The 23969-nt window shown below is 40.4% G+C and overlaps 2 protein-coding genes across 8 annotated transcripts in view; one reads left to right on the top strand and one right to left on the bottom strand.

Annotated features, from left to right (window-relative positions):
• Window positions 1-15848, bottom strand: part of dgkh (diacylglycerol kinase, eta) — an 80264-nt gene extending 64416 nt beyond the window's left edge. For 2 of the 7 annotated variants that reach the window (XM_085248452.1, XM_085248455.1), the window contains exons 1-3: window positions 15535-15848; window positions 14206-14496; window positions 2714-2824 (exon numbers count right to left, since the gene is read on the bottom strand). In XM_085248452.1, coding sequence (XP_085104578.1) covers window positions 2714-2824; window positions 14206-14484 — 390 coding nt within the window. In that variant the 5' untranslated portion in view covers window positions 14485-14496; window positions 15535-15848. Of the gene's footprint in view, window positions 1-2713; window positions 2825-14205; window positions 14500-15534 lie in introns of those variants that run through there. The other 5 variants (XM_085248454.1, XM_085248460.1, XM_085248451.1 and 2 more) reach the window with 5 other exon arrangements.
• A 3120-nt stretch (window positions 15849-18968) lies between these two features.
• Window positions 18969-23969, top strand: part of vwa8 (von Willebrand factor A domain containing 8) — an 83409-nt gene continuing 78408 nt past the window's right edge. Inside the window, exons 1-4 of the mRNA XM_085248841.1 lie at window positions 18969-19225; window positions 20790-20867; window positions 20957-21087; window positions 21854-21964. Of these exons, the coding sequence (XP_085104967.1) occupies window positions 19087-19225; window positions 20790-20867; window positions 20957-21087; window positions 21854-21964 (459 nt within the window). The 5' untranslated portion in view covers window positions 18969-19086. The remainder of the gene's footprint in view (window positions 19226-20789; window positions 20868-20956; window positions 21088-21853; window positions 21965-23969) is intronic.

Raw genomic sequence — 23969 nt, 5'->3', positions numbered from 1 at the left:
AGATTTTGTTCAGTGATGAGGCAAACTTTTATGTGAATGGTGAAGTTAACAAACAAAACCACCGCTATTGGTCTGACACTAACCCACATTGAATGGATCCCTCCAAGACTGTTGGAACAACAAAAGTGATGGTTTGGTATGGTATATGGGGTACATCGATAGTGGGTCCATTCTTCATCAATGGAAACCTCAAGGCCACTGGATATTTGAAATTGCTACATGATGATGTGTTTCCCTCTTTATGCACTGAAGCTGGCACGTTCCCTGAGTTTTTCCAGCAGGATGGTGCACCACCACATTATGGGTGCCAGGTCCGAGCATTCCTAGATGAACAGTTTCCTGGAAAGTGGATTGGTCGTCGCGGGCCAGTTGAATGGCCGCCAAGGTCTCCCGATCTGACCCCCTTAGACTTTTATCTTTGGGGTCATCTGAAGGCAATGGTCTATGGTGTGAAGATACGAGATGTGCAGCACCTGAAACTACGGATACTGGATGCCTGTGCTGGCATTTCTCCTGCGGTGTTGCTATCAGTGTGTGAAGAGTGGGAGAAGAGGGTTGCATTGACAATCCAACACAATGGGCATTGAACACATTTTATAAGTGGTCAGAAACTTGTAAATAACTCATGAAAGAATAAAGTTACGTTGAAACCAAGCACACCATTGATTTTCTTGTGACAGTACCAATAAGTTTGATGTGTCACATGGCCCTCTTCCTATTGAAAAAATAAAAGTTGTATCCAAGATGGCCGACTTCTAAATGGCCACCATAGTCACCACCCATCTTGAGGAGTTTGCCCCCTCACATATACTAATGTGCCACAAACAGGACTTTAATATCACCAACCATTCCCATGTTATTACGGTGTATCCATATAAATGGCCCACCCTGTATACTGCTATGGTAGCCAACATTTCAAATGCAGGTTTGACAGGTTTGTGAGTGAACACTTTATCCAAAACCTAGTGAGGGTTTACTCATGTTTACTACTGGGTGGCTGTAGCTCAGAAGGTAAAGCAGGTCACCTACTGATTAGAAGGTTAGTGGATCCCTGGCTCTTCCAGTCTGCATGTCAAAAGTGTGAATGTGTATGCATGTAGTTAGGAAGCCCTCAGTTTAGAGAAAGTGTGTGATTGGGTGAATGTTGTATAGAGTAATCCGGGAGAGTAGAAAAGTGCTATATAAGAATCAGTCCAGTCACTGTCTGAACAGAGTTTTGTCATGTTACTTTTGCACTATTATGTTCCGGCGCATGTTGTTATTACATGGCTTGATTAAGGTACACATTAGGCTGACATCTGGGGCCAGAGTTGAAACTGTTCTGGGCCAGCACAGGGCCAGCAGTGTGTCTGCAACTGGCTTTGTGCTGGCCCATGTGTGGGCCACCTCTGGCAAACCAGATCTGGGCTACCAAAGGGCCATCATTCTTTGCGGTATGTGGGCCATGTGTAAGCACATTGTGTGGGCAGATCTGGGCCATACCAATTTTGCTATCTGGGTAGTTATAAGCTAATATCAATATAGTTATATTATATCTTATCAAGTTTTATGGTCCTCAGCCGGAAAGGGGTGGAGTGCCCACTCTGGGTCAGGGACGAGTTCTTGCCCCAAGTGAAAAAGTTTAAGTATCTCGGGGTCTTGTGACAGGAGAAGGGAGCGGGAGATCGACAGACGGACTGGTGCTGCAGCTGCAGTGATGTGGACGCTGCAAAAGCGAAGCTCTCAATTTAACTGTCAACCTACATCCCTATCCTCACCTATGGTCACAAGCTGTGGGTAGTGACCAAAAGAACGAGATCGTGGATACAAGCGGCGGAAATGGGCTTCCTCCGAAGGGTGACTGGCCTCTCCCTTTGAGATAGGGTGAGAAGTTCGGCCATCCGGGAGGGGCTCAGAGTAGAGCCGCTGCTCCTCCACATCGAAAGGAGCCGAGGTGGTTCAGGCATCTGACAAAGATGTCTCCAGGGTGCCTCCTGGGTGAGGTGTTCTGGGTATGTCCCACCAGAAGGAGGCCCTGGGGCAGACCCAGGACCCACTGGAGAGATTATATCTCTCGGCTTGTCCGGGGAACGCCTTGGTGTTGCCCCGGACAAGCTGAAGCAGGTGGCTGGGGAGAGGGATCTCTGCTTGGGCTGCTGCCCCGGCCCCGGACAAGCGGAAGAAGATGGATGAATGGATGGATGTTTTATGTTTTTCATTTATAAGAAGTAGTGCTTATTTTTATTATTTGGTGGGGTTTTGCTCTGCCTTGTTGTCAGCTTGTTAGTCATCTGTGAAGTGCTTTGCAGTGCTAACCTGCAAGTCTTTATAGGTAAAAGGACTGACTGACTGGTCCAAGCCAAAACACAATATGGTGCATAATCCCCTGTAAAACAGCAAAATGTCTTTTCTCCCTGTTGATTTTTTCACAGGTTAAACAAATGAGGTTTGAGGTATGAGCAAAGGCTTCCTGTATCTAGCGTTTATGCTAAGCTAAGCTAATCAGGTGCAATTTCAAGATATGTATTCACCATACAGACATGAGATGGGTATTTATTGTCTTATCTACAGTTCCTTAAGAAAATAAATAAGCACATTGCATCCTTAATGCCGGACTGTGTTTCTCAGTCATTTGTGGCGTTAGAATAACAGTAACAGTAAAAGCAATTAGCAATTCATCCCCAGTGGCCACTAGAGCATGTGCGCCATGTGAGGAAACACTCAGTAAACCTACCTTGGCATCTTTGGCGTAGTAGAGAGTTCGTCCTCTCAGTTTGAAGTAGCGCTTTTTCCACCTCTGGAATGAGCTAGTCTGTTTCAACAGCAATCCCTCCTTTATACTTGTCTGCAGGGAGACAGAAAGACATCACAGAAATAAAACATATATATCAGAGGAACCTTCAGTCAAAAAGTAGCACAGACCTTCTCTCTCTCTCTCTCTCTCTCTTTTACAAATGTAGAAGGCACTCTTTGATTTATCTACAGGAAACTGATTAGATAAAATGTGCCTACTGTCTGTGATCGTGTGTGCATGTGTGTGAATGTGAACAGCAATTTTATGCATGGGAGACAAGGAATAGGACAAAAGTAGAGAAGAAAGGAAACCCATTACACACACACCAGAGGAAACAAAGAAGTAAAAGGAAAGAGATTAAAGGGAAAAGAAAGAAGGAAAGATAGAAAGAACAGTAACCCACTGACTGCTTAAGTGTGGCCAGCTTTTTCAAGTATTCTACATTTAGAGAAAAAAATGCTCACGAAAACCTGGGAAATTTTTATATTTCCAGTTACAAACAAATCGTTTATTTTAAGCGATCTCTTCATGAAGGAATCCCTAAACTTCATGTGTTTAACTGAGATGTGGCAGCAAAGCATGGATTATATTCACTTGAAGGAAATCTGCCCGGCTGGCTGCTCCGTCATCGGAACTCCACGTCTTTCGGGACGTGGCGGAGGACTCGCTGTTGTGCACTAGGACAGATTCACATGCAGGCTGATGAACTCGGACTCCTTTTCTTCACTTGAGTTGCAGATGATGTGATTTTTATCTGCGAAAAGCGCTATATAAATAAATTTTACTTACTTACTTACTTACTTACTAATGGGAATACCATTACAATACCACGTACTAATATGAAACATTTACAAACCTCCTATCAACATTAATTGCACTTTGGCGAACTTTAGAATAACCCTTAGCTACAAAACTGTTAGGAGTTGGGTTCTGGTTATGTGGTGCTTTTGTCTGTATGTGTTTTTTGGTGCCTCCCTTTTTGTATAGGTAGGCGGGGCAGTGAGTCACTGAACCTGGCACACCTGTTACTCATCAGATGCTTTCCTCAAAAGTGTTCTTTAGGAGCTACCTGAAAGAAGACTAGTGTCGGAGTATTGGCGTTTTTTTGGAGCATCTGAAATTCTGCCCCTGCCTGCTGGAGCCCTTGGATACCTTGGTACCAAATAAGCTCTCCAACTGTCTGTAAAGTTTACTTTAAGCTTTTCTCGGTTATCGGGCAAGACCCTCCTAATTCTCGTCCCTCTCCTTTTTTAGATCGAGTGCACTACCTGTGTGTGTTTTCGTCACCTGCACGTCCTGGCTCCGCGTCCCCATTCATACAATGTTGTATATATTTTGTCCTTGTAAATACCTCCCCCTCACTGTAAATAAACTGTCTTCACCGCAACTCTGCCTCCGTGTGTTCTGCTTCCTGGGTCCATCTGCATTTGCCATAACAAAAACAAGCTAAGGGTTTTGGTTTTGTTGGGATTACAGCCTCTAAAATCATCCAAATATTTAATTACAAGAAAAAAATAAGTCAACTTATTTAAAGTTTATTCAAATCTATTTAAAGTCAAGTCTCAAGTTATGAATACCATATCAGAGTCAAGGAGGGTTTTTTGTTAAATGCCTAAAAGAAGCACCTACCATTGCCTGGTGTCACACAAATCGCGTATATTTGACAGAGATTTTGTCAGAGTTTCCATGAGGTGTTAGGTAACTGACACTGATTTATCCTTTTAGAAGGTCACCTTATGGGGGGAAAGTTTTGAAACCTACTTTAAGACAAAGCCACTAACTGTTTCAATATATTTTTTAATAAGATTTCACTATGTTTTCCAGGATCTCTGTTTTTTTTAGTTACATTTACAATGAGGATCTCATCATTGACTTGGGGGCCTAAAAATAACTTTATATTTATACTGTTTTAACATAGTTCTCTGTTGATATTAATAATATTTTAATTGTTCCATAGTGCTTACTATAACTTCCCATGTAATGAGTTTTAAAGAAGACTGAAAGCGGTTCTAATCTGAAGCACAAATCTTTCTTTGCTAATATGAAATTTTAACTGCAGATATTTTTAAGATTATGTGTTATCTACATCATCTTTGTAAGGCATCTGTAGCTCTAACCTTACTTTTTTTGTTGTTTTTTGCCTAATTAGATAGGGACAGTGAAGACTGACAGGAAAGTGGAGAGGGATGAAGACTTGTGGTAAAGGGCCGCAGGTTGGACTTGAACCCGGGCCAGCCACTCTCAGCCATATGGGCACTTGCCCATCCCAGTGAGGTAAAGTGGCGCTAACATTACTATCATTGAAAAATGTTTATAGAACAGGTTTTGGGCAGATTATGCAGTTTGCTCATGTCAGCTAGTTTTAATTTAGATGTTTTTTAAAAAGCAGTTTTATAATAGAAACTTCACTGAGTCATTTCTTCCACATGACTAACAAATTTCCTGAGCAAGCAGAATATTTCACTTTGTCCTCAGTACTTAGGTTTTATAGTGTTGAGCTTTTAAAAGGCTCAATATAGTACGAGCTATGAAAAAAACTGTCACTTCCTAATTTCTTGTTTTTTGCATTTCCCACACATTTCAGGTCATCAAACAAATATTAATAGTAACTAAAATAACCAGAGTAAATAGAAAACACACTTTTTAAATGATGACTTCATTTATTAAAGCCAAAAACCAATCCAAGCCTGCCTGGCCCTGAAAAAGTAATTCACGTAATTACTTTTTTCACATATCAACTCATTTAAATAGAATCTGTCTAAAACGGTGAAGTAAGCTAAAAGATCTCAAACATCAACACATCATGCTATGATCTAAAGAAACTCAAGAGCTAATGACAAAAATATTATAGAAATGTTATAGACATGTATCAGTCCGAAAAGGGTTGCAAAGATGTTTCTAAAGCTTTGTTACTCCAGTGAACCGTGATGAGAGGCATCAATGACTCATGCAGGAGAAATCTAAGGAACTGCACTGATCTCGCTTGTCTCAGTTAAGGTCAGTGTTCATGATTCAACAATAAGAAATGGACTGGGAAACAATTGCATACATATCGCAAACGCTTGACTGAAGTTCTTGCTCCCAAAGGTAGCACAACCAGTTATTAGGTTTACTGGGGAATAACTTTTTTACACAGGGCCAGGTGGGTTTGGATAACTGCAATACAAACTGCATTTTGTATTTTCTCAGATTGTCTTTGTCTAATATTAAAGTGTCTTTGATAATCTGAAGCATGTAAGTGTGACAAATATGCAAAAAAGAAATCAGGGAGGAGGCAAATCCTTCTTCGCAGCTCTGTACGCACACAGATGGAAATGCTGCATGGAAGGACATCATTCTCTCTGGGCTCACAGAGGAGAGGTGGGCCCCACACACACATGTGTGCACACACATACAAAATGAAATGTGCACACACACACACACACACACACATGCAAGGCTATTTATAGCAAAGGAAAGCTGCTCTCTTAGGGGAGAATTACAAACAGACACGGAGGCCTGAAGCTGACATCCTGCCCACCAGCTGTGTCAACTTAAACACAGAAAACACGGCTGTAGAATAAAAGCTCACTGTGGATGAACATCACACAGACTGGTTATGTCATACTGCAAGAAGTAGGCATGTGATGTTGGGAAACAAAAATATAGATTATTAGAAATGATGAATCCTTAACATTGTGAAATCATTACTCAAGTCCTTCTGTAGCTCTGCAGCACTTGAACAACTTTCTATTACTATCTTCCTGAACCCAAACTGAGATTAGTTAAGTAACACTGCAATTTTCTTTACTACTTTAGATTCATTAAAACTGATATGACTACACCTCAACATTATTCTCTTCTCATTTGTCTGGCTCTAGTCTCCTTTGCCATTGGTGGTGACTGAAGCAGGAAAACAACAGGAAAGAGAAACACTGTTCATTTTCTAAAAACATATGTCCACTTACATTAATTCTGTCCTTCCTTTTCCATAAGTTATGGCCTGAAGACTAAATTCTTGCAGCAGATTAAGATGCAATATCTCAAAGCTGACTTCCCTATAAGGCCTTAGCAGCTTGCTGCATAATTACAGTCAAAGGGGGGCTGTATCACAGACATAGCAGTTGAGGTCATCTCCACATTTAAACCTTTTTGAGGTACTGACAACACACCAAGGTTTGGGGATCTCTTCCACAAAATCTCATGTGAACATAACTGTTGTTAGTACATCATACAGTACAGCAATGTCCTTTGGAGGACCACTGTTGACACGAGCGTGTGCACATATTGTGAGCTGTAAAAGGGAAAGGGGAGAGCCAGGTGATGACTGAGGAGCATAATGAACACCTATTTTATTAAGATTCAATACACACACACCCAATGCAAAAAGTCAGTTGTGTACCAAGTCCCACACATGCCTCCTGGGCAAAGCCCATTCTTCTTTGACAGATCTCTCAAGATTCTCCAGATTTGATGGTCTTCTGGCATGGACCTTGGTGTTCAGTTCAATCCACAGATGTAGTTCTTCACCAGGAGCGACATTTCTTTGTGTTTGTTTCGTCGTTGTGTTGAAAGACAAAGCAACAACCCAGACCCATCTCATCTGACCAAAAGATGAACTTGGTATACATACATACATAAGAGTATACATAATCTTTCTCAAGGTTGTCCTTAGCATACTTCAGTCTTCCAGGCCTGTTCTCTACCACTCCTTTACTGTGTGTCTCTCTCTGAATTTGTTAATAGTACTTCTCACTCCAGTTTTTTAGACTGGGAACTTTGTATATCCATTTCCTGAAGTGTGAACATCAACAATTCTTCTTCTCGAGTTTAAACCGATGTTTTTTGTTTTTGACATGATGTTTTCTGACATAAGAGCTTAAAGCCTTTCTGAAGTTTTTATACTGTGTGTTAGATAACTTTCAGTTTGAACTTGATTTTAGAAGGTTTGAGCATTACAAAGTTAAAGCACATCATTGCACAGCAGTGGTTTGGTCTATGAGTGGATAATAAGGTCAGTATATAATGCTGACCCTGGTCATTTTAGTTTTTTCTGAAAGAATGATTTTCTAAAGAAAACTTGTATGTTTAGAAATGCTATGTTGAAAACCCCACACTCTGTTAAAAAAAATTTAACAAAAACTTTAAATTTCACAGGGGGCTAATAATTTTGTCCTCATCAGTATGTGTATTTTATATCCCAGTGTGTTTCACAAATCCAGAGAAAACTTTTCGACTTTTTGACTTTTAGCAGAGAGTGGCAAAGTGGAACTTGAAGTTCATCCACAGCAAAAGAAATGACTTTGCTCTAGTTGGCCGTTCTAGTTTCTATTTTGTTCCTCCTTGGCCTCCATAGTTCCTTTCCTTGTCTTCATCTCCTTCCTGTTGCCAAGTAGGCCAGAAGTGATCTATAAATAGTCCCCCTGCTTGCCTCTGTACACGGCTTCTCTCTTTGGCTAAACTGTGAGAGAGAGTGGGTCCTGTGCCAGAGAGAAATGAGTAACCTGAGCACCATGTACCTTACACCCACACTTTGCCTGGCCACTGACAGCGGGACACACAGCACAGGCTACAAACAACATGCACAGACATACACACACAAAAAACACACACACACAAACTGATACAATGGACAAAGGCACAAGCAGTTCAAATGAATTCAGCAGCTGTGGTTGGTGGATAAGAGCAGAGCAGGAGTTCCCTAGGAGGCTAAACGAAGAGAGCAGAGCAGACCTACGTCCTGTCTTTGACAATACCCAGACAAACAGTCAGACACTTAACTCACACAGAGGCAGTTCGAGTAAGACCTTATGAACTTAAGCTGTGACTAGCTGGTCTTTTATGTTTCTTATCTTAAAGCCCAGAGCAGCGTGTTTTATACCAACTATAAGTCTCTTCTCAACCTCACTGAAGTTTGCTTGATATTGGTAGATTTTTTGTTAAAAATGTTTCTGATCACTTTATTCCATAGTGTTATTAGAGTACTGTCACCATAACAAGGTTGTGACTCCCAAGAAACCACTGTGCCTCGCTTGCAAAGTCCTGTGAATCGGCAATCTTTTACACTATTTTTATGTCCAAACAATATATAAATGTATCGGCTTTAATGTTTCTGTCCAATTGCTGTATTTACCATTATGTGTAATTATGCTTTTAACAAACATAAGAAGCATCAGTGAAGCAAACCTAAAAAAGTACCATAGCTTGTAAACCACTGTGCAGGAAATATGTGCCAACAGTAGTCTTGTACCTTTCTTTATTCTTCCCACTGTTGCCACTCCATTTTTTTTATATTTGGTTTTGTTAGCACTCTGTGGGAACATGTTTGCTCTTGCACCAACTACAAGTAAAAACACAACCACCATAAAAAAAACAAACCAAATTAAAGAAATAAAGTTGAGTTTCAAAACTAATTCCTGTTAAAAGACTCTTTGGTTATCTGCCTTTAGTCTTCTTGGAAACTGGCTGGCAGCTAAGAGAAGCCCACTGTTTCAACCATCACTCCATGCAGTCAGGCTCTGTTATACATCCATTACCAAATCATTTGTCATTGCTGAAAAAGGCTGGAGTTCTTGGGGAAGCAAGTCTTTTGGGCACCAGTGCTGAATCTCTCCATTTCTTCCTACACATCCGCCACTCTCCTGCAACTGTCTTGGCATACTGTCCTCTCTTGTGGGTGTAATTGCAACTCTGTAGTCTTCCTCCTCAAACTCCCACCACATGCTAAAATTTCACCATAGTGAAGGGAAAATTACAATCCAACGTGTAGTTGGGACAGGGCAATTCCCTTGTGATTTCCTTTGTGCAACTGGACCACATATATGGGGAGTTATACATGTGTCAAGTGGGCACACGGGATGTTATTGAGGCCAGTAATTTCCACACAATTATCTCAGTAGATTTAGCTACAAGCTTTGAACAGAAGAAGCCTCAACTTAGCAACTTACTTCAGAGAACATAATTATGTACATTTGGGAGCAAGTGAGATATAGGTTATCTGAAAGTGGAAGGCAAATGTAAAAGTATGGTGTCTTTTGTCTTTAGCAATTTAAGTATTACTTAAATTCATAATCATATATACATAATCGCATACACCCAAAGTAAGCAATATAATAATAGCAATGTAATAAATATATTGTTTTTCTTTACTTCCTCTTTGAGTTGAAGAAACTGATTTTTGTTTTTGAGTTATTTAGTTTTTGTTAAGTAAGCCTTGAGACAAGACACCAGGTCAGTTTTTCTGCTACGTCAGCACTTCCCAGGTGATAAAAGTTCAGGTTCTACATCAGTAATTCTTCAGCTAAAGGGACTTTAGCTACAATATTATATATGTTCTGCAATACTCTGTCATTTTATATTTGCTCCTTTATGTTTACAGTTGAGTTACTCAAGCTGTCCTTTATTTCTCTTCATGTTAAAGTAACCATCAGAATGGTAAATGGTAAATGGCCTGTATTTGTATAGGGCTTTACTTAGTCCCCAAGGACCCCAAAGCGCTTTACATGTTCAGTCATCCACCCATTCACACACACTGGTGATGGCAAGCTACATTGTAGCCACAGCTGCCCTGGGGCGCACTGACAGAGGTGAGGCTGCCGGACACTGGTGCCACCAGGCTCTCTGACCACCACCAGTAGGCAACGGATGAAGTGTCTTGACCAAGGACACAACGACCGAGACTGTCCGAGCTGGGGCTCGAACCGGCAACCCTCCGATTACAAGACAAACTGCCAACTCTTGAGCCACGATCGCCCCATGCTTTATTAACCTCTTAAGCCCCAACGCCCCCTGATACGGGGGAAAAAGGCAGGAGATGAGTTAGGCTTGGGGTTTAAGAGGTTAATCACTAAGGAAGTTATGTAATTTATATTTAACAAAGCTGTGACACCATGAGTGCAGTAGGTTGCTGGCTTGATGTCATGCAAAACTCAAGTTGTCTTGCTGAAGAGTGGAACATCTCAAAAACAAATAGCGGAACAAATAGCAATCCCATTTATATCACATCAGTTATATCAAAAGAAAATATTGAACTTATCCTGAAAGAGTGTGTTTGTGTATTTATGTTCTGTGGCTGAAAATGAAACCGAAAATGTCTACGTTAACTCAACAAGCACTTTGATTTACTGGAGTCAGAAAATGCATGTTATCCAAATATGCAAACACTGTTACTGTAATACTTGGCTTTGCATTAACATAAAAATAAATTGATTGCCCTAATTCTTTTATGGTCATGTTAACTTATTCAGGTTTACACTGTTATCAAGATGAAGTACTTAAAAAAAAAAAGAAAGAAACTGAGTAGCCCCTTCTTGCAAAGTTAGACAATACATCCAGAGAGACTTCCTAATAAATGCCAGTTAAATTTAGGGGAAAAAAACAAAAAACAAAAAAATCTCCAACAACTTATATATCCATCCATCCATCCCATCCATCCATTCGCTTCCGCTTATCCTTTTCAGGGTCGCGGGGGGCGCTGGAGCCTATCCCAGCTGTCATAGGGCGAGAGGCAGGGTACACCCTGGACAGGTCGCCAGTCTGTCGCAGGGCCAACTTATATATCTCATATCCAAAAAGCCAGTCCTACACTTTCCATAAAAGGAAACCACAGTGTGTCACATCTCTCTGCTATATCTCCACCCCACTCCCACTAACTCAGCATATCTGCTCTGGATTATTTTATGTCAAGCTTGCAGAGCTATCCCGATTCCCCGGACAGCAGTAACAGCAGCGCAACAGCAGCAGGTTCTGACATGCCATCAGCTCTGCTTTCAATCACACAGCTACAGCATTAGTCACACGTTTATAAGCTCTCTTCAACTGCAACAGCACCTCCTCCAAAAAAAAAACAAACAAAAAAAAACAGAGGGGGCTGAGAGTGGAGATGACAGCAAAGAGGCTATGAAAAGATTATTATGCATCCTTACATTTTGGCTATAATAATAAATATGTAGCCCAAGTATACTGGATCTTTTGTGCGATTATTGTCATAAACTCACTTAATGGCTGAAATGCATTGCACAGCAATGTATGTTTATCACCATAGAGAGAAATATCCATTTCTAATTTCTATTTCTATTTCTAATCCCTCCCATGTACAGTCCAATCCCATTAGTTTTTGTATAAAAGAAGAGCTCCCGGAACAACAACAGTGGGCTTATATCAATAATAATTGATATTAGTCAGAAAAACAGCTGCAGTGACTTCAGCTGCATTATTCAGTGTTCTTCTGTCACGAGTCAAGACTTTCATTGAAATCAATATCAATGTTACCATATGAGCGTCCATTTTTCCTTAAATTGACTTTGTTGCCCACAGTAGATTGCATGAGATGTTGTTATATGAGCTTAATAGCTTATCTAATTCTGCCTGAACAACCCCCCTGTTGACTCTTTTCTTTCATTCCTCCTACTCTAAAAGCTTTTGAGAGCTTTCGTGTTACATTATATGAGTTGTTAACTTGGACATTTCCGATTCAAGTTAGCCGTCTTTCCCATTTTTACATTCTGTCTGCGTTTTGGTTTACTGACAAGCCTTTCTTGGAATTTTTGGAAAATTTCAAACATACGCAGAGAGGGCATATCGGAGGTAATTATGGGATGAGATTTACTCCGTGCCATATGTGCCCCCTGTAACTAAACCGGTCTAACAGGCAGGCATTACCATGGAGTTGACCAATAAGGGACGGAAGATGCCGTTGTCTGTAGCAACCAAAGAACCAGAGAGATAGTGGACAGACAGAGGGATGGACACAGACAATGTGACGGGCAAGCGTATGCACATACATGCATGCACACACAGATCCAGAGCTGTGCAAACAACCCAGTGGAACAACACTCAGTGTGTCAGTGCCTGCATGATCCATTAGGAACTCTCAGCACAGACACACACACCAAGAGAAAACTCAATGACCCACACGAAAACAAGTCTGAGACCTCTGTTAGCGCTAAGTCAACATGCTAGGCAAACTGATGCAATTACAACAGAAGTGCTTTATACCACTGATAATTCTACAGTGACATGGAGCCTGCTGAATATAGTGTGGCAGAACAGATTAGGGCTATCTGGGCTGTCTGCCAACCGATGCAATTAGCATCACCTTCAGTATATACATTGCTGCAGTCAGGAGCGTACATCATATCAACCTGCCTTTTATTCACTTTTTCAAACTCCAGCCAAACTTCATGGATGACAGGCGAATAAAGAATGACTGATGGAAAAATCAACCTACAGCAAACAGTCCTTGAGGAAAATTCAACAAACATTAGCTGATGAGACAGTCATTCACCTCTGTTTACACTTAAGACTATATATTATATCACCCTTTAGGTCAGCCCTTGCCTGACATAATAATGTTGCAACTGCAAACATTTATGGCTTTAAGCTTCTCAAATCTTTTCTCGCAGAATAATGAGCTTTTTGTTTCTTACTAGTCACTCTAAGCAAAACTGTTTGAATTTAGTAACTTCTGATAACATTTTATCATTATTTATAACATTATTATTCATAACATAACAATCAGCATCAAATTTTTGATTTTTTTTTAGTAACTTCTTAATTAAATCAGCACAAATATCTCTTAAAGTGTTTCCTCTAGGTAGCATTTTAGGAGATTTTGCATAAAAAATGAATGTCCAGACATTCCTGAGCCCCAAGTCTCTAAATATATCCCCATGTTGAATAATGAAGATGGGGTGGAGCGGAGCAGTCAATAATTAAGTGGATCCCTTGATGTGGGAGGGTGGCCCTCATTAAGCGTGTGAGCCAAGAAAGCTTGGGTGTCAGAGACGAAGAATCTGCACAACATACTCTCACTTAGTCCTGCGTGTTAAGCAGAGAGATGCAACAGATTGCAAACAGATGCGAAACAAAATGTTTTATCATAAAGGCTGAAATGTTTACTTCATTTTCTATCAGGTCAAACTGACTTTAAGGCCAGAATGACATTCAAGGCTAAAGAACTGTGCACACCATAGATGAAAATTTAACACACAAAAAGATGTTGCTATCATAAGGAATACTTGCTTTCTTTTGCTTGAGTAGACTTTGTTGCCAGCAACAGATTCGATAAGTTATGATTAAATAATCTTAAACCTTAACGTAAAGAGAATAATTACATCTGCAATTTTTCCCAAATAACCCCCTATTACTGATTTTTATTTCACACCTTCCATAGAAAGACGGAGCTTTCATGTTACATGTAAATGCTTAAATATAAGTCTATCCTTGCTTCTTACTTCGCTTTACTGGTATCTTAGGCATCAGTAAGGCTGAAAGACAATAAAGCTCTGCGCACAAATGAAACTGTTGAATGTCCAAAGCAGCAGGTAGATCCTTGGTGCTGTCATAGCAAACGTTGCTTGAGGATAACCCAGCAGCCAGGGAGCAGCTAGTCCCAGCAAACACACACACTAAATCAGATATCAATACAAGCAGAGAAGCGACAGTTGCCTTACCTTGCTCCTGATCTGCCCTGAGGTGGACACTTTCCGGATGAGTTTCTGGGGGCCTTCCTGCTCTGCCTCGCTATCGGAGGACTCCTCCGTAGCGCCGGAGCCGGCGACAGCGCCCACCACATGGGCATGGATCCCCGCCGCGGACGGCGGCCCTTTCTCCGGCTCCTGTCGAGGGGAGGGATAAAACCAATCGGGGTTAGCCTTCGCCTCCGCCGTCCCCTTCCTCTCCTGGAGGCGAGAGCTGCTCAGCGGCTGGGAAGCGTCTCTCCTCGCTGTCATCTCTCACTGCCTCTATGACAATAAAGACGGCTGTGTTTGCTGGAGTGTGTGTGGGCCGGGAAACGCATAGGGGATGTAGCATGTCGCGGCACAGCGGGGATGGGCTACACGGCGTTTATATATAGATATTAAAAAAGGAGCCGAGTCTCTGTTTTGTTGCTGGTTATGGTTCCAGCCTGCACGGCCAGTCCAGACTGAGGCTACAGACCGCCTCATCCACTCCGTAAACCGGGGAACTTGGCCATGGAATGGCAGACCCTAGCGGCTGTCTGACACAAACACGAGAGAAATTAAACTACTTTTGAGTTGTTGTTTTTGCCTGATGTGATGTTGAATAACTAATATGCACACAAAGACTATTATAAGTAGGTTTCTAATATACACATCACAGTGATAACTAGCTAAGAGTTATATGGTAGTGGCACTGTAATTCATAGAAATAGTCTCATAATATTTGTTTCTATTTATAGCTGCTGTTGTGGGCCTAATGAGAGCTATATAGGAGTTATGAACATATAGGCCACAAAGGCATATTTTCTGTATTTTTTTCAATATTTTTCTATAAATATACAATTTTTTCCGTGTTATAATCCAAGTCCAAATAACTCACTTTTATGTATGTAACTAAACCGCTAAACTGATTTGACAAGACAGCGTTAAATTGAATTTCCATGAAGCGGACAACAGTTTTACTTCGATTTAAAACTAAAGGAAATGGACAGACTGTGTGGGTGAAAAAAGAATCAAAAACTGTTGTTTATCTGAGAACTGTTAACTAAGACTTACGAACGTCCCACGAAACAGTTTAAACGGGCCACTTATTTAGTTATTTATTTATTTAACAGAATGACAGCCCGTCGTAATAACGCCAATGAGGGGGTAAAGGCGCGCGCGCAGTCTTTAGCGGACCAAACACCGCCAAAGTGTGCAAACTCACAAACAGACCACGCAAGACGTCTCACTGTTTTCCTTTCTCTGGAAAAACTCAAAGTAGAATGGGATGGGGAGCGATTCAAAACAAAGTCTCCACCAGTTTTGAACGTTACTAACCAGTTCCTCCCAGGCTGGGCTGCGGCTGTAAGGGTAGACATCTTCCATAGTCCCAGACCTCAGCGTCCGCTCCGGAGAGAAAAGAAACGAAATTAGGGAAGGAAGGTGGAGGAATTCACAACCTGCCTCGCGCTCACTGGCCTCGCTACGCCACTCATGTGCACACCGAACAGATTGGACTACACACTCGCCTCGTCCTCCCACCGCTCTCCTCTCCTCCTCCTGTCCGCTCCTTTCCTTCTCCTCCTCCTCCGCGACGTTCTCTCTCTTCTTTCAAGAACCGGGCTTATTGGCGTTACACGTGATAAATGTCAAAGCGATTTAAACTGCCGGGGCTCGTTCGGCACCGCTCGCTCGCGAGGGGGGGGGGGGGGGGGGGGGGGGGTCGCGAATGTGTGTAATCCAACTGTGTGCACGTGTGAGCACAATTGTGAGGGTAGTTTCAATGACGTCATCTATAATCATTGCCGGTCCGGATTTAGTTAGCATAGATTTTTTTTCTCAGTGTTCTCAGATTTTCCCCCACTCTTCGTGTCATTTCAGTCCAGTAAAACCCACGCCCCTCCAGTTACTCTCTGGCAGCTCCGAACACTTCGTTTGACGTTAGTTTGATGATAATGTTGTAGGTTGCTTTATGGAAAGCATTGTTTAGTTTCATAGGAAGAATAAATATGTAACCTGGACCATACACACTACAGTGTTACAGAGGGAGTACCTACAACAACTCCAAGAGGAATTCCGAATATTTCGGATTTTTTTGAAAGCATTAAGCATTACTTATAAGTACAAAGGGTACATTATGTACTTTACCTAGAGGAAGGTCATAATTGTACTGAAGTAATGGTACAGATGCAGGGCTGGACTGGGACAAAAAATCGGCCCGGGCATTTTGACTCGAGACCGGCCCACCAGGTAAAAGAATAAAATAAAAACAAAATGCTGTTGTGACACTAATGTACAGTGTCTTGTTGGTATATATGTATGAATTCTATACATTTTACATCTGATAAAAACTTTGGTCGTAAGATTCAGATAATTATTTGTTAAAAGCTAGACATTTTAAATGAATATAAGAAAGTAAAGTATTTCTTTATGCCCACTTTTCCCTGTTAATGCCCTACCTGGCCCCCTGGCAAAACTTTGCTAGACCCGCCCCTGCACAGTTACCAGCTGTCAGCTACGTAAAAAAGGATCCTGGTGTAAGTTGTCTCTCAGAAACAGTTTATAACTTCCCTTCAACTCATTCATGTCACCTAAAAGGTAAACTTGTTTCTCCATCACCTTTACAGCTCTGATGATTCAGGACATCTCCTGTTTTCATCTTCATGTTTCCCTCTCACCACATATCATGACCAGCAGCTTTTACAGCTGTGGCTCCAGCAAACATCAGCTGATACTAGAGAGTAATATTTAATAAATTCTAACAACAGCTGATCAAGGTTAAACGTGCTGCTGTTGTTTAGCGCAACCACTGCTGGTTTCCTGTTTCTGGCGCGAAGTGGGCAATAAACAAACAAGAGAGAAAAGCCAGTTTCGTGACTGAAGTAGCAACAGCAGAGAAAGGGAGAGAGAATGAGAGAAGTAGAGGCAGCTGACAGCCTAAAGACACAGAATAACTCGTAACTTGTGTCTTTTTTTTTCATTCTAGCTGAAGTACGGGACAGATCGCGTTCCTTTTCAGCCCAATACGAAACGCGGCCGACCCGGCGGCCACCACGGGTCCCTTCCTCCACTTTCCCTCATCCACCTGCTGGCCTCTGTGGAAGCTCCGCCATAGCCACCACCAAACATCAGAGTAAAACAATAAAAAACCCATCGGCCCACCAGGCAAATGCCCTGTATGCCCGATGGCCAGTCCAGCTACGTGCAGATGTGAACGATGGGCCATCATATAACATGCAGATATTTGTAGCTGTGGGTGTTTGCACTTTTAAAGCACTTTTAAGAAAGTTAATGTTTACTTTTAGAGAACGACTGGATGGCTAAGAGTATAATTTTAGCACTCACAGATCAGACAGTGAGTGGTTCCCATTACTCATCCAGCATGAGGAAGGACTGGTTGTTTGTGTATTTATTGATTTCTTTTTAAGTAACTGTGGTTTTTATGTATATTATGGTTTTATATTTTAAAAAAGATTTTATCATTTTTATTATGGTTTATATGTTGTGTTATTGTTCTTTTTAAAATATGGACGTAAAGATTGAATTGAATTGAATTGAATATTTCACATGGCGCTGGTGCCACCCTTGCCCTTCGCCACAGCTTCGGCCAGTGCTTTGCTTTGTAAATATAAAGAGGTGCTTTGGCTGTTTCCTTATCTCCCAAGGGGTTGCCATGTGTTTGATTTGGCACAGAAGGAGTGCACTAGCTTGAGACTCTCTGAGGCTGGGTTTCTATCTCCTCCCGGATCAATTTTGTTCTGTTATAATATTGTTATTGTTGTGTTTTCTGTAAAGTTTTGTTTCTAAATATGCTATATTGATAATCTAATTCTAGGCTTTCAAACATAAGGCCCAGGGGGCCAGAATTGGACAGCAAAGACTCCAATCCGTCCCATTTGTAGTCTATGGAAAATGTGAAGGAGGGGATAAATTTAGTACTTTCAACTGTATTTTGGTACATTTTAAAGTTTGTCCTCCTGATAAAGATCTTCTCCAAGCCATTCATACTACAGCACAGTGATGAAGAAAAAGAAAAAAAAATAATTAAATGAGAGAAAAGTTCCTGTTTTTTCACTATCTACTTTAATGTTGTTTTATTTTTTTTTAATACAATGCATCCACAGTAAAATAAATAAATTTAAAAAAGGACATTTCTGTGAGTTAACAAAAATGGTTGGGGATAATCTCGACAATGAACTTCCAGAACTTTCTATAATTTTTAGCAGCGATTTCTTAAAATTTACGTTTAGAGAATTGGAGGAGTTGCATGGTTAATCATGCAGGATTTACCACTTAACATCACCAATGTTAAATTGGTATTTACCTTGTTAGATGGTTCAGCATGTGTTTATTTGTTATGTCCACTTCTACTTTAAAAACTTGAATCCAAGAATGGATTTTATTTGAAGAGGGGACAGCAGAATCAGCAAATAAATGAATAGATTCAGATTAATAAAGCCACTAAAATTAGAATATATTGTAAAGAGTTATTTGGGCATAACATATTCCAAAAGACAAAAAAAATGTTATTTTCAATAAACAATATTTGTAGCCTTCTTTATTAGCCAAAGCCAGTTGAAACAACCAGGTGCCAAATTAATAACCTAAAATATTACTAAACAAAACTATGCTTTTTTTAAACAACAGAATCTTAGTAATATTGCAAAAATTATCGGCGCGAACGGAACACTTTTCAATTAAAATGGTATTCCCACGGAAGACTTGTTTGTCGGACCATTTGGTCCTTCTGTTATTTATTTCCGACTCCGAAAAAATGAGCTGACGCTTGTTGTGAAATGGGAATAAGGCCGCGGGTCAGACCGTTTTAAAAGACAGCCTGCTAATTTTTTTCATTGTTAGGTTTTGTATGATAACGTAGACATTTTGAACATGCACTCCCAAATTTTATGTGGCGGCACAGCTGCGGCTGTTGCTGCAAGAAGGGTGCGGTATATTTTGGGTTGTGTCCTGGGAAGAGACGGCTGGATGTTCAGAACTCATGAGGTCAAACTTCTGAACACAGCCTCAGGTAACCGGCCTTTAAGTTGTAATGCCATTTCACTTGTTTCATTTCATTGTTTCATTTAAGTTGTAATGCCACGTATACAGCCAGTGAACAGGTGTTTTCAGTTTGTTTTCAGCTGGAAATAGGAACACATGTGTCTGGTGACAGCTAACTGGCTAAATAAATAGCTGTTGTCTAATGGGGCAGGAATCACACTGCGGTGGCTCCTTGGTAGCAAAAATACTGTTGAATATATAGTTTGTTCCACGTAGAGGAAAACGGTGTAAGCTCAGCATCTGAAGTGAGAAGTGATCTAGTGAGACAGTCGATGCATTTACCTTGCACTAGGTGAAAGGTTGGAACATGGTACTTAGCCACGTATAACACACGTGTTGCTCTTTAAACTGGAGCATGCTGAAATAACGGCAATACTTCTGTCACATTTAGTTCCAAACACCATTTTAAATGTATTGTTTTTTTTCCGGACACCTTTTAAAACCTGATTTACATCAAAATCTTAGTTAACGATGTATGCTAATTAAACCTGAAGCTGAAACTTGCATCTTAATATCAACCTTTTGTAATAGTTAATACAAATAACTCAATTTTATATTTACAGTGCTGTGCAAAAGTCCTGGGCTGCCGCTCATTTCTTTAGAAATTTGATAGGAAAATGGGAAAGGAAATTATACAGACAGTATTTAAGGCAAAACCAAAGTGTGTATGATCACCTTCATTCATTAGCCATAACTCTCTTGGGCAACTTTCATGTAAATTCTTTAAATAGTCTTCAGGAATAGTTCTCCAGGCTTCACGAAGGATACTTGAAAAATATGGCAAAAAAGAGAGAAAAAATAATTATATGCCTAGTTAATTTTCTGCTATTAAAGTTGATATCACTGAAAATAGGATATATGAAAACCAAATAAGATTTTGATTTCTATAATCATGTTTTAATTTATTTATTGATTGATTGACTGGAAGTCCCGGCCATTGCTTTATTGATTCTCAGCAGAGCTGAGCAGAAGCAGCTTAATTCCATTCTGGGAGAGTAAATCTTAAGTTTGAGAGCAAACTTCAGGAAAGACAAATAATTATTAGATCATGCAAGAGTGTGAACTGTTGCCTGTCTCTATGTTCACCCTGAGATGCACCACAGATCTGTCCAGGGATTCGCACCAGGTTTTCTGGAACCTTACTACATTATTACCAACATAGGACAGTCTTGCCAGGGGGAGGGGGACAACACAGTGCACAACACTGATTCATACCCCTGAGTCAGCTGCCTTTTATATACTTGAAACTTATGCAAGTCAAAAGTTAAGTAAGTGAACAGTTTCCAAAAAGATTGTGACACTGTAAAATTTGAATAAAAACAGAATGCAGTGATTTGCAAATCTAATAAAACCATATTGTTAAACCGAAACTGTTTGAGAAGTGTTTTTTTTTTATATCTTTATTTTTTATTGTACCTTCATCAAAGACTAACACTAATGTGAATATAAAATCAACTCTACTGTTGTGATTATGACTTGACTTGTCTGTCAAAAACCATCTTGCATGCATTGGTCATCCTGTTCCTTTACAGGTGACACAGTGAAGATTGGTGAGATCACTTACAAACTCAAGCCACCCCAGAATCCAGAGCTTGTTCCTGTGAAACACAGTAGGTAATCTTCTGTGTGTGTATGTCACAACAAAGCCTATAGGTATGTCAGCATAAAACGTTTCCTTTTTGCTTTTTTTTTTGGCCAGTTTCAGACTCCCTACCTCAGACGGTGGCTCAACACCTCCGATGGATTATGCAGAAAGACCTTTTGGGTCAGGATGTGTTCCTCATTGGCCCCCCAGGACCCCTGAGAAGATCCATAGCTATGCAGTACCTTGTGAGTCCTCCATGTTACACACTGAAACACTCAATATAAAAGAGGAGTATCTTTTTCTTTTTTTTCTTTAAACCACAGTTTTGATCATGTGATTAGGACTGAACCATGAACAAAAATTAAAAACTCCATTATTCTGATGTTTTTCCTGCTCACTTGTTGCTAAACAATCATTAAACATTACCGTGATATGGAAGATGGAACTGCGGTTCAGTATTGTAGATGCCATAGTTTTGGCTTTGGTTGCAAAGCAACTTGCAGATGTGGAGTAACTAAGCACTTGCTGATTTTCAGGGATCGTGGCTGAGCTTGACCGTGTGGCTTGCCTAAAGTAAATTCACTGACCTTTGTGGAAATGTGTACATGGCTCACAGTAACTCCCACACAGGTCTTATTCTAGTGCAGCATCCTTAGAACGATTATTTGTCAAAGTGGCAAAATTCAGAAAGTGCAGAAGTTCATACAGTCAAAAGTAGTGAAATGTAAATGCAGTTTTAAAACATTGCATAGCGTTAATAAGATAAATATAAAGTTGTATCATTCTAATAGTGCGATGGAAACTTTTATACAAATTCGGCACCAAAGTAAAGAGTAAATTGTGCTCTACCAGGTTTGTTCTAATAAACGATGGACTAGGAGTGTCTTTGCAGGATACGCATAGTAATTTGATTTATTTTTACAATTCTATCATATTATTTGGCATCAGATAAGCCAGAGAATATGCTTTTAACTTTTAACAAGCCAAACTTGTTCTCTTGCTCTTGACTAGGAGTTGACTAAACGGGAAGTGGAGTATGTCGCTTTGTCCAGGGACACCACAGAGACCGACCTCAAACAGAGGAGAGAGATTCGATCGGGGACGGCCTTCTACATAGACCAGGTAAGCTTATTTAATGGATTGTACACAGTCTAATATGCAGGCTTCGACATAAATCCACTTTACATCGACATTTGAATTATTTTTGATGAAAGCTGTAAAGTATAATATTGTGTTTTCTGAAATATTGTTTTATTTTAGTTGTGCATTATGCATCACAAAGCCAAATCAATTGCCACAACAGCTGGATGTATGCAGGGCCGTGCAGAGAGGTTTAAAGGGGCGGGTGCTCAAAGTTAAAAAGGGGCACATTGAACCAGGCTGAATAACAACAACACACATTCATCAAGAATCTAATATGGGCAACAAGGCAAAGCAAACGTAGCCAATGTTTTACCTGATGGTACAATGTTGCTGTTGAGGGGTTGCTGCTGATAGTGCTGGAGGGCAGGGCTGTGTTGATCTGAGACTGTAGACAGTAAAAAGTCCACAGGAGAGATGGTAGCTGATTAAACAAGTGTCATGAGATAATAACAAAATGCAAAGATTGGTGACCGCACTTGGAACCATAAGGCAACAAAAAACTGAGAAATAAACTAGACTGTGAATCACTCTTTGCTTCTCTTCTTCCTTCCATCCCATCATTTCATATATCACTCTCCACTTGCTGTCTATCTGAGAACAAGGCACAACTTGCTATTGCAATAAACTATAATCTAATTATCCACACCTAACAACTCTTGCACTTAATCTATAATAAAGTGATGACAGAAAAATGTTATAGCACTGCCTTTAGTAGCCTCACACAGCTCCTACTGTTTCCTCCTCATGTCCTTACCAGGCATGTCTGGACAATATTATATCATGAGTAATATTTTTTTTAAAAATCCATCTAAATAAAACACACACATGCACGCACACACAGTGACATTTTAGACCTTCTTCAGAATACTGTATATACTATGGGCATCACTGTGCTGATCCAGAATCCTTACATTATTATTTATTACTAGAGCTACAATAATAAAGCAATGAGGGGGAAGTAATAAATATGAAATAATGTCATTATGATGATTCCATTTGTTTCACTATCCACTCTGTGCAGGGAGAAAGCTTATTACATTTTTAAACTGTAGAGATACAATAATCTTACTGCTGTAAAATCCAAATTTTGTCTTATTTAAAATATAAATCTAATATAATCTGCTTCTTAATGTATGTTCTTTAAAATACAGCGTGTGTTTTTAATATATTATAATTATAATAATGCATAATTATGTGGACATGCATATTAGATCGTTTTTTAGTGAAATATAATCCCTCCAGAAAGGCAGGAAAAGTCCGGAAACTTACTTTAAAACTAAATATGTTTCTAAATACTTTAAAACTAAATATGTTCCCTAAAACGGTGACAGAGCTACAGACCCATGACAGCCTTACACAGGTAGCCAGCAGCTATGACCAGCACTACTTGTGCAGTTAATAAAAGGACAGGTGATGTTTGTCGCGCTGTTGCACACACAGCACACTCGTTTGTTTCAGTTCGTCAGTTGCAACAAGACAGCTTACCAACGTGTACGTAATAAGCTAATACTCCTGGGTGCTATACACTACAGTGTACGCTGTACACCTACTTACTGGTTTTGTCGCATCAGTCTGTGTCTCTGAGTTAACTTGTGTTTCTCCTACAGCTCCGGACCGCTAAAAATGCGCGTGCTCTTTGTGAGCTCGTTCCCGGCTCGTAACCAGCGCGTTCTGCCGTCAAGGGCGACCATTGGTTAAATGTGATCATGTGACTGATGCAAGCCAGATCCTTTTATTTAGCAAAACTGTGATTAATAGTTAAATATTATTGTTGAGGGGCACAGACAGGACTCCGCACGCACACACACATTAAATTTTTTTTAAATAATTTAAAAAAAAAAAGTTGCCTCAACAAAAGGGCACTTTGGGCACCCATCAGGAAAGGGGCGGGTGCTCAAGCCCCTCTAGCCCCCGCCTCTGCACGTGCCTGGATGTATGCTAGGTGCATGGCCTGTGTGCTAAATACAACTGAAAGATTTGGGAT

The sequence above is a fragment of the Mchenga conophoros genome, linkage group LG16, assembly GCF_057382185.1.
Source record: "Mchenga conophoros isolate Kocher_MC1m ecotype Shallow Benthic linkage group LG16, M_conophoros_male_GT1.1, whole genome shotgun sequence".
Taxonomy (NCBI): Eukaryota; Metazoa; Chordata; class Actinopteri; order Cichliformes; family Cichlidae; genus Mchenga; species Mchenga conophoros.
This window is presented reverse-complemented; position numbering and strand designations above follow the sequence as displayed.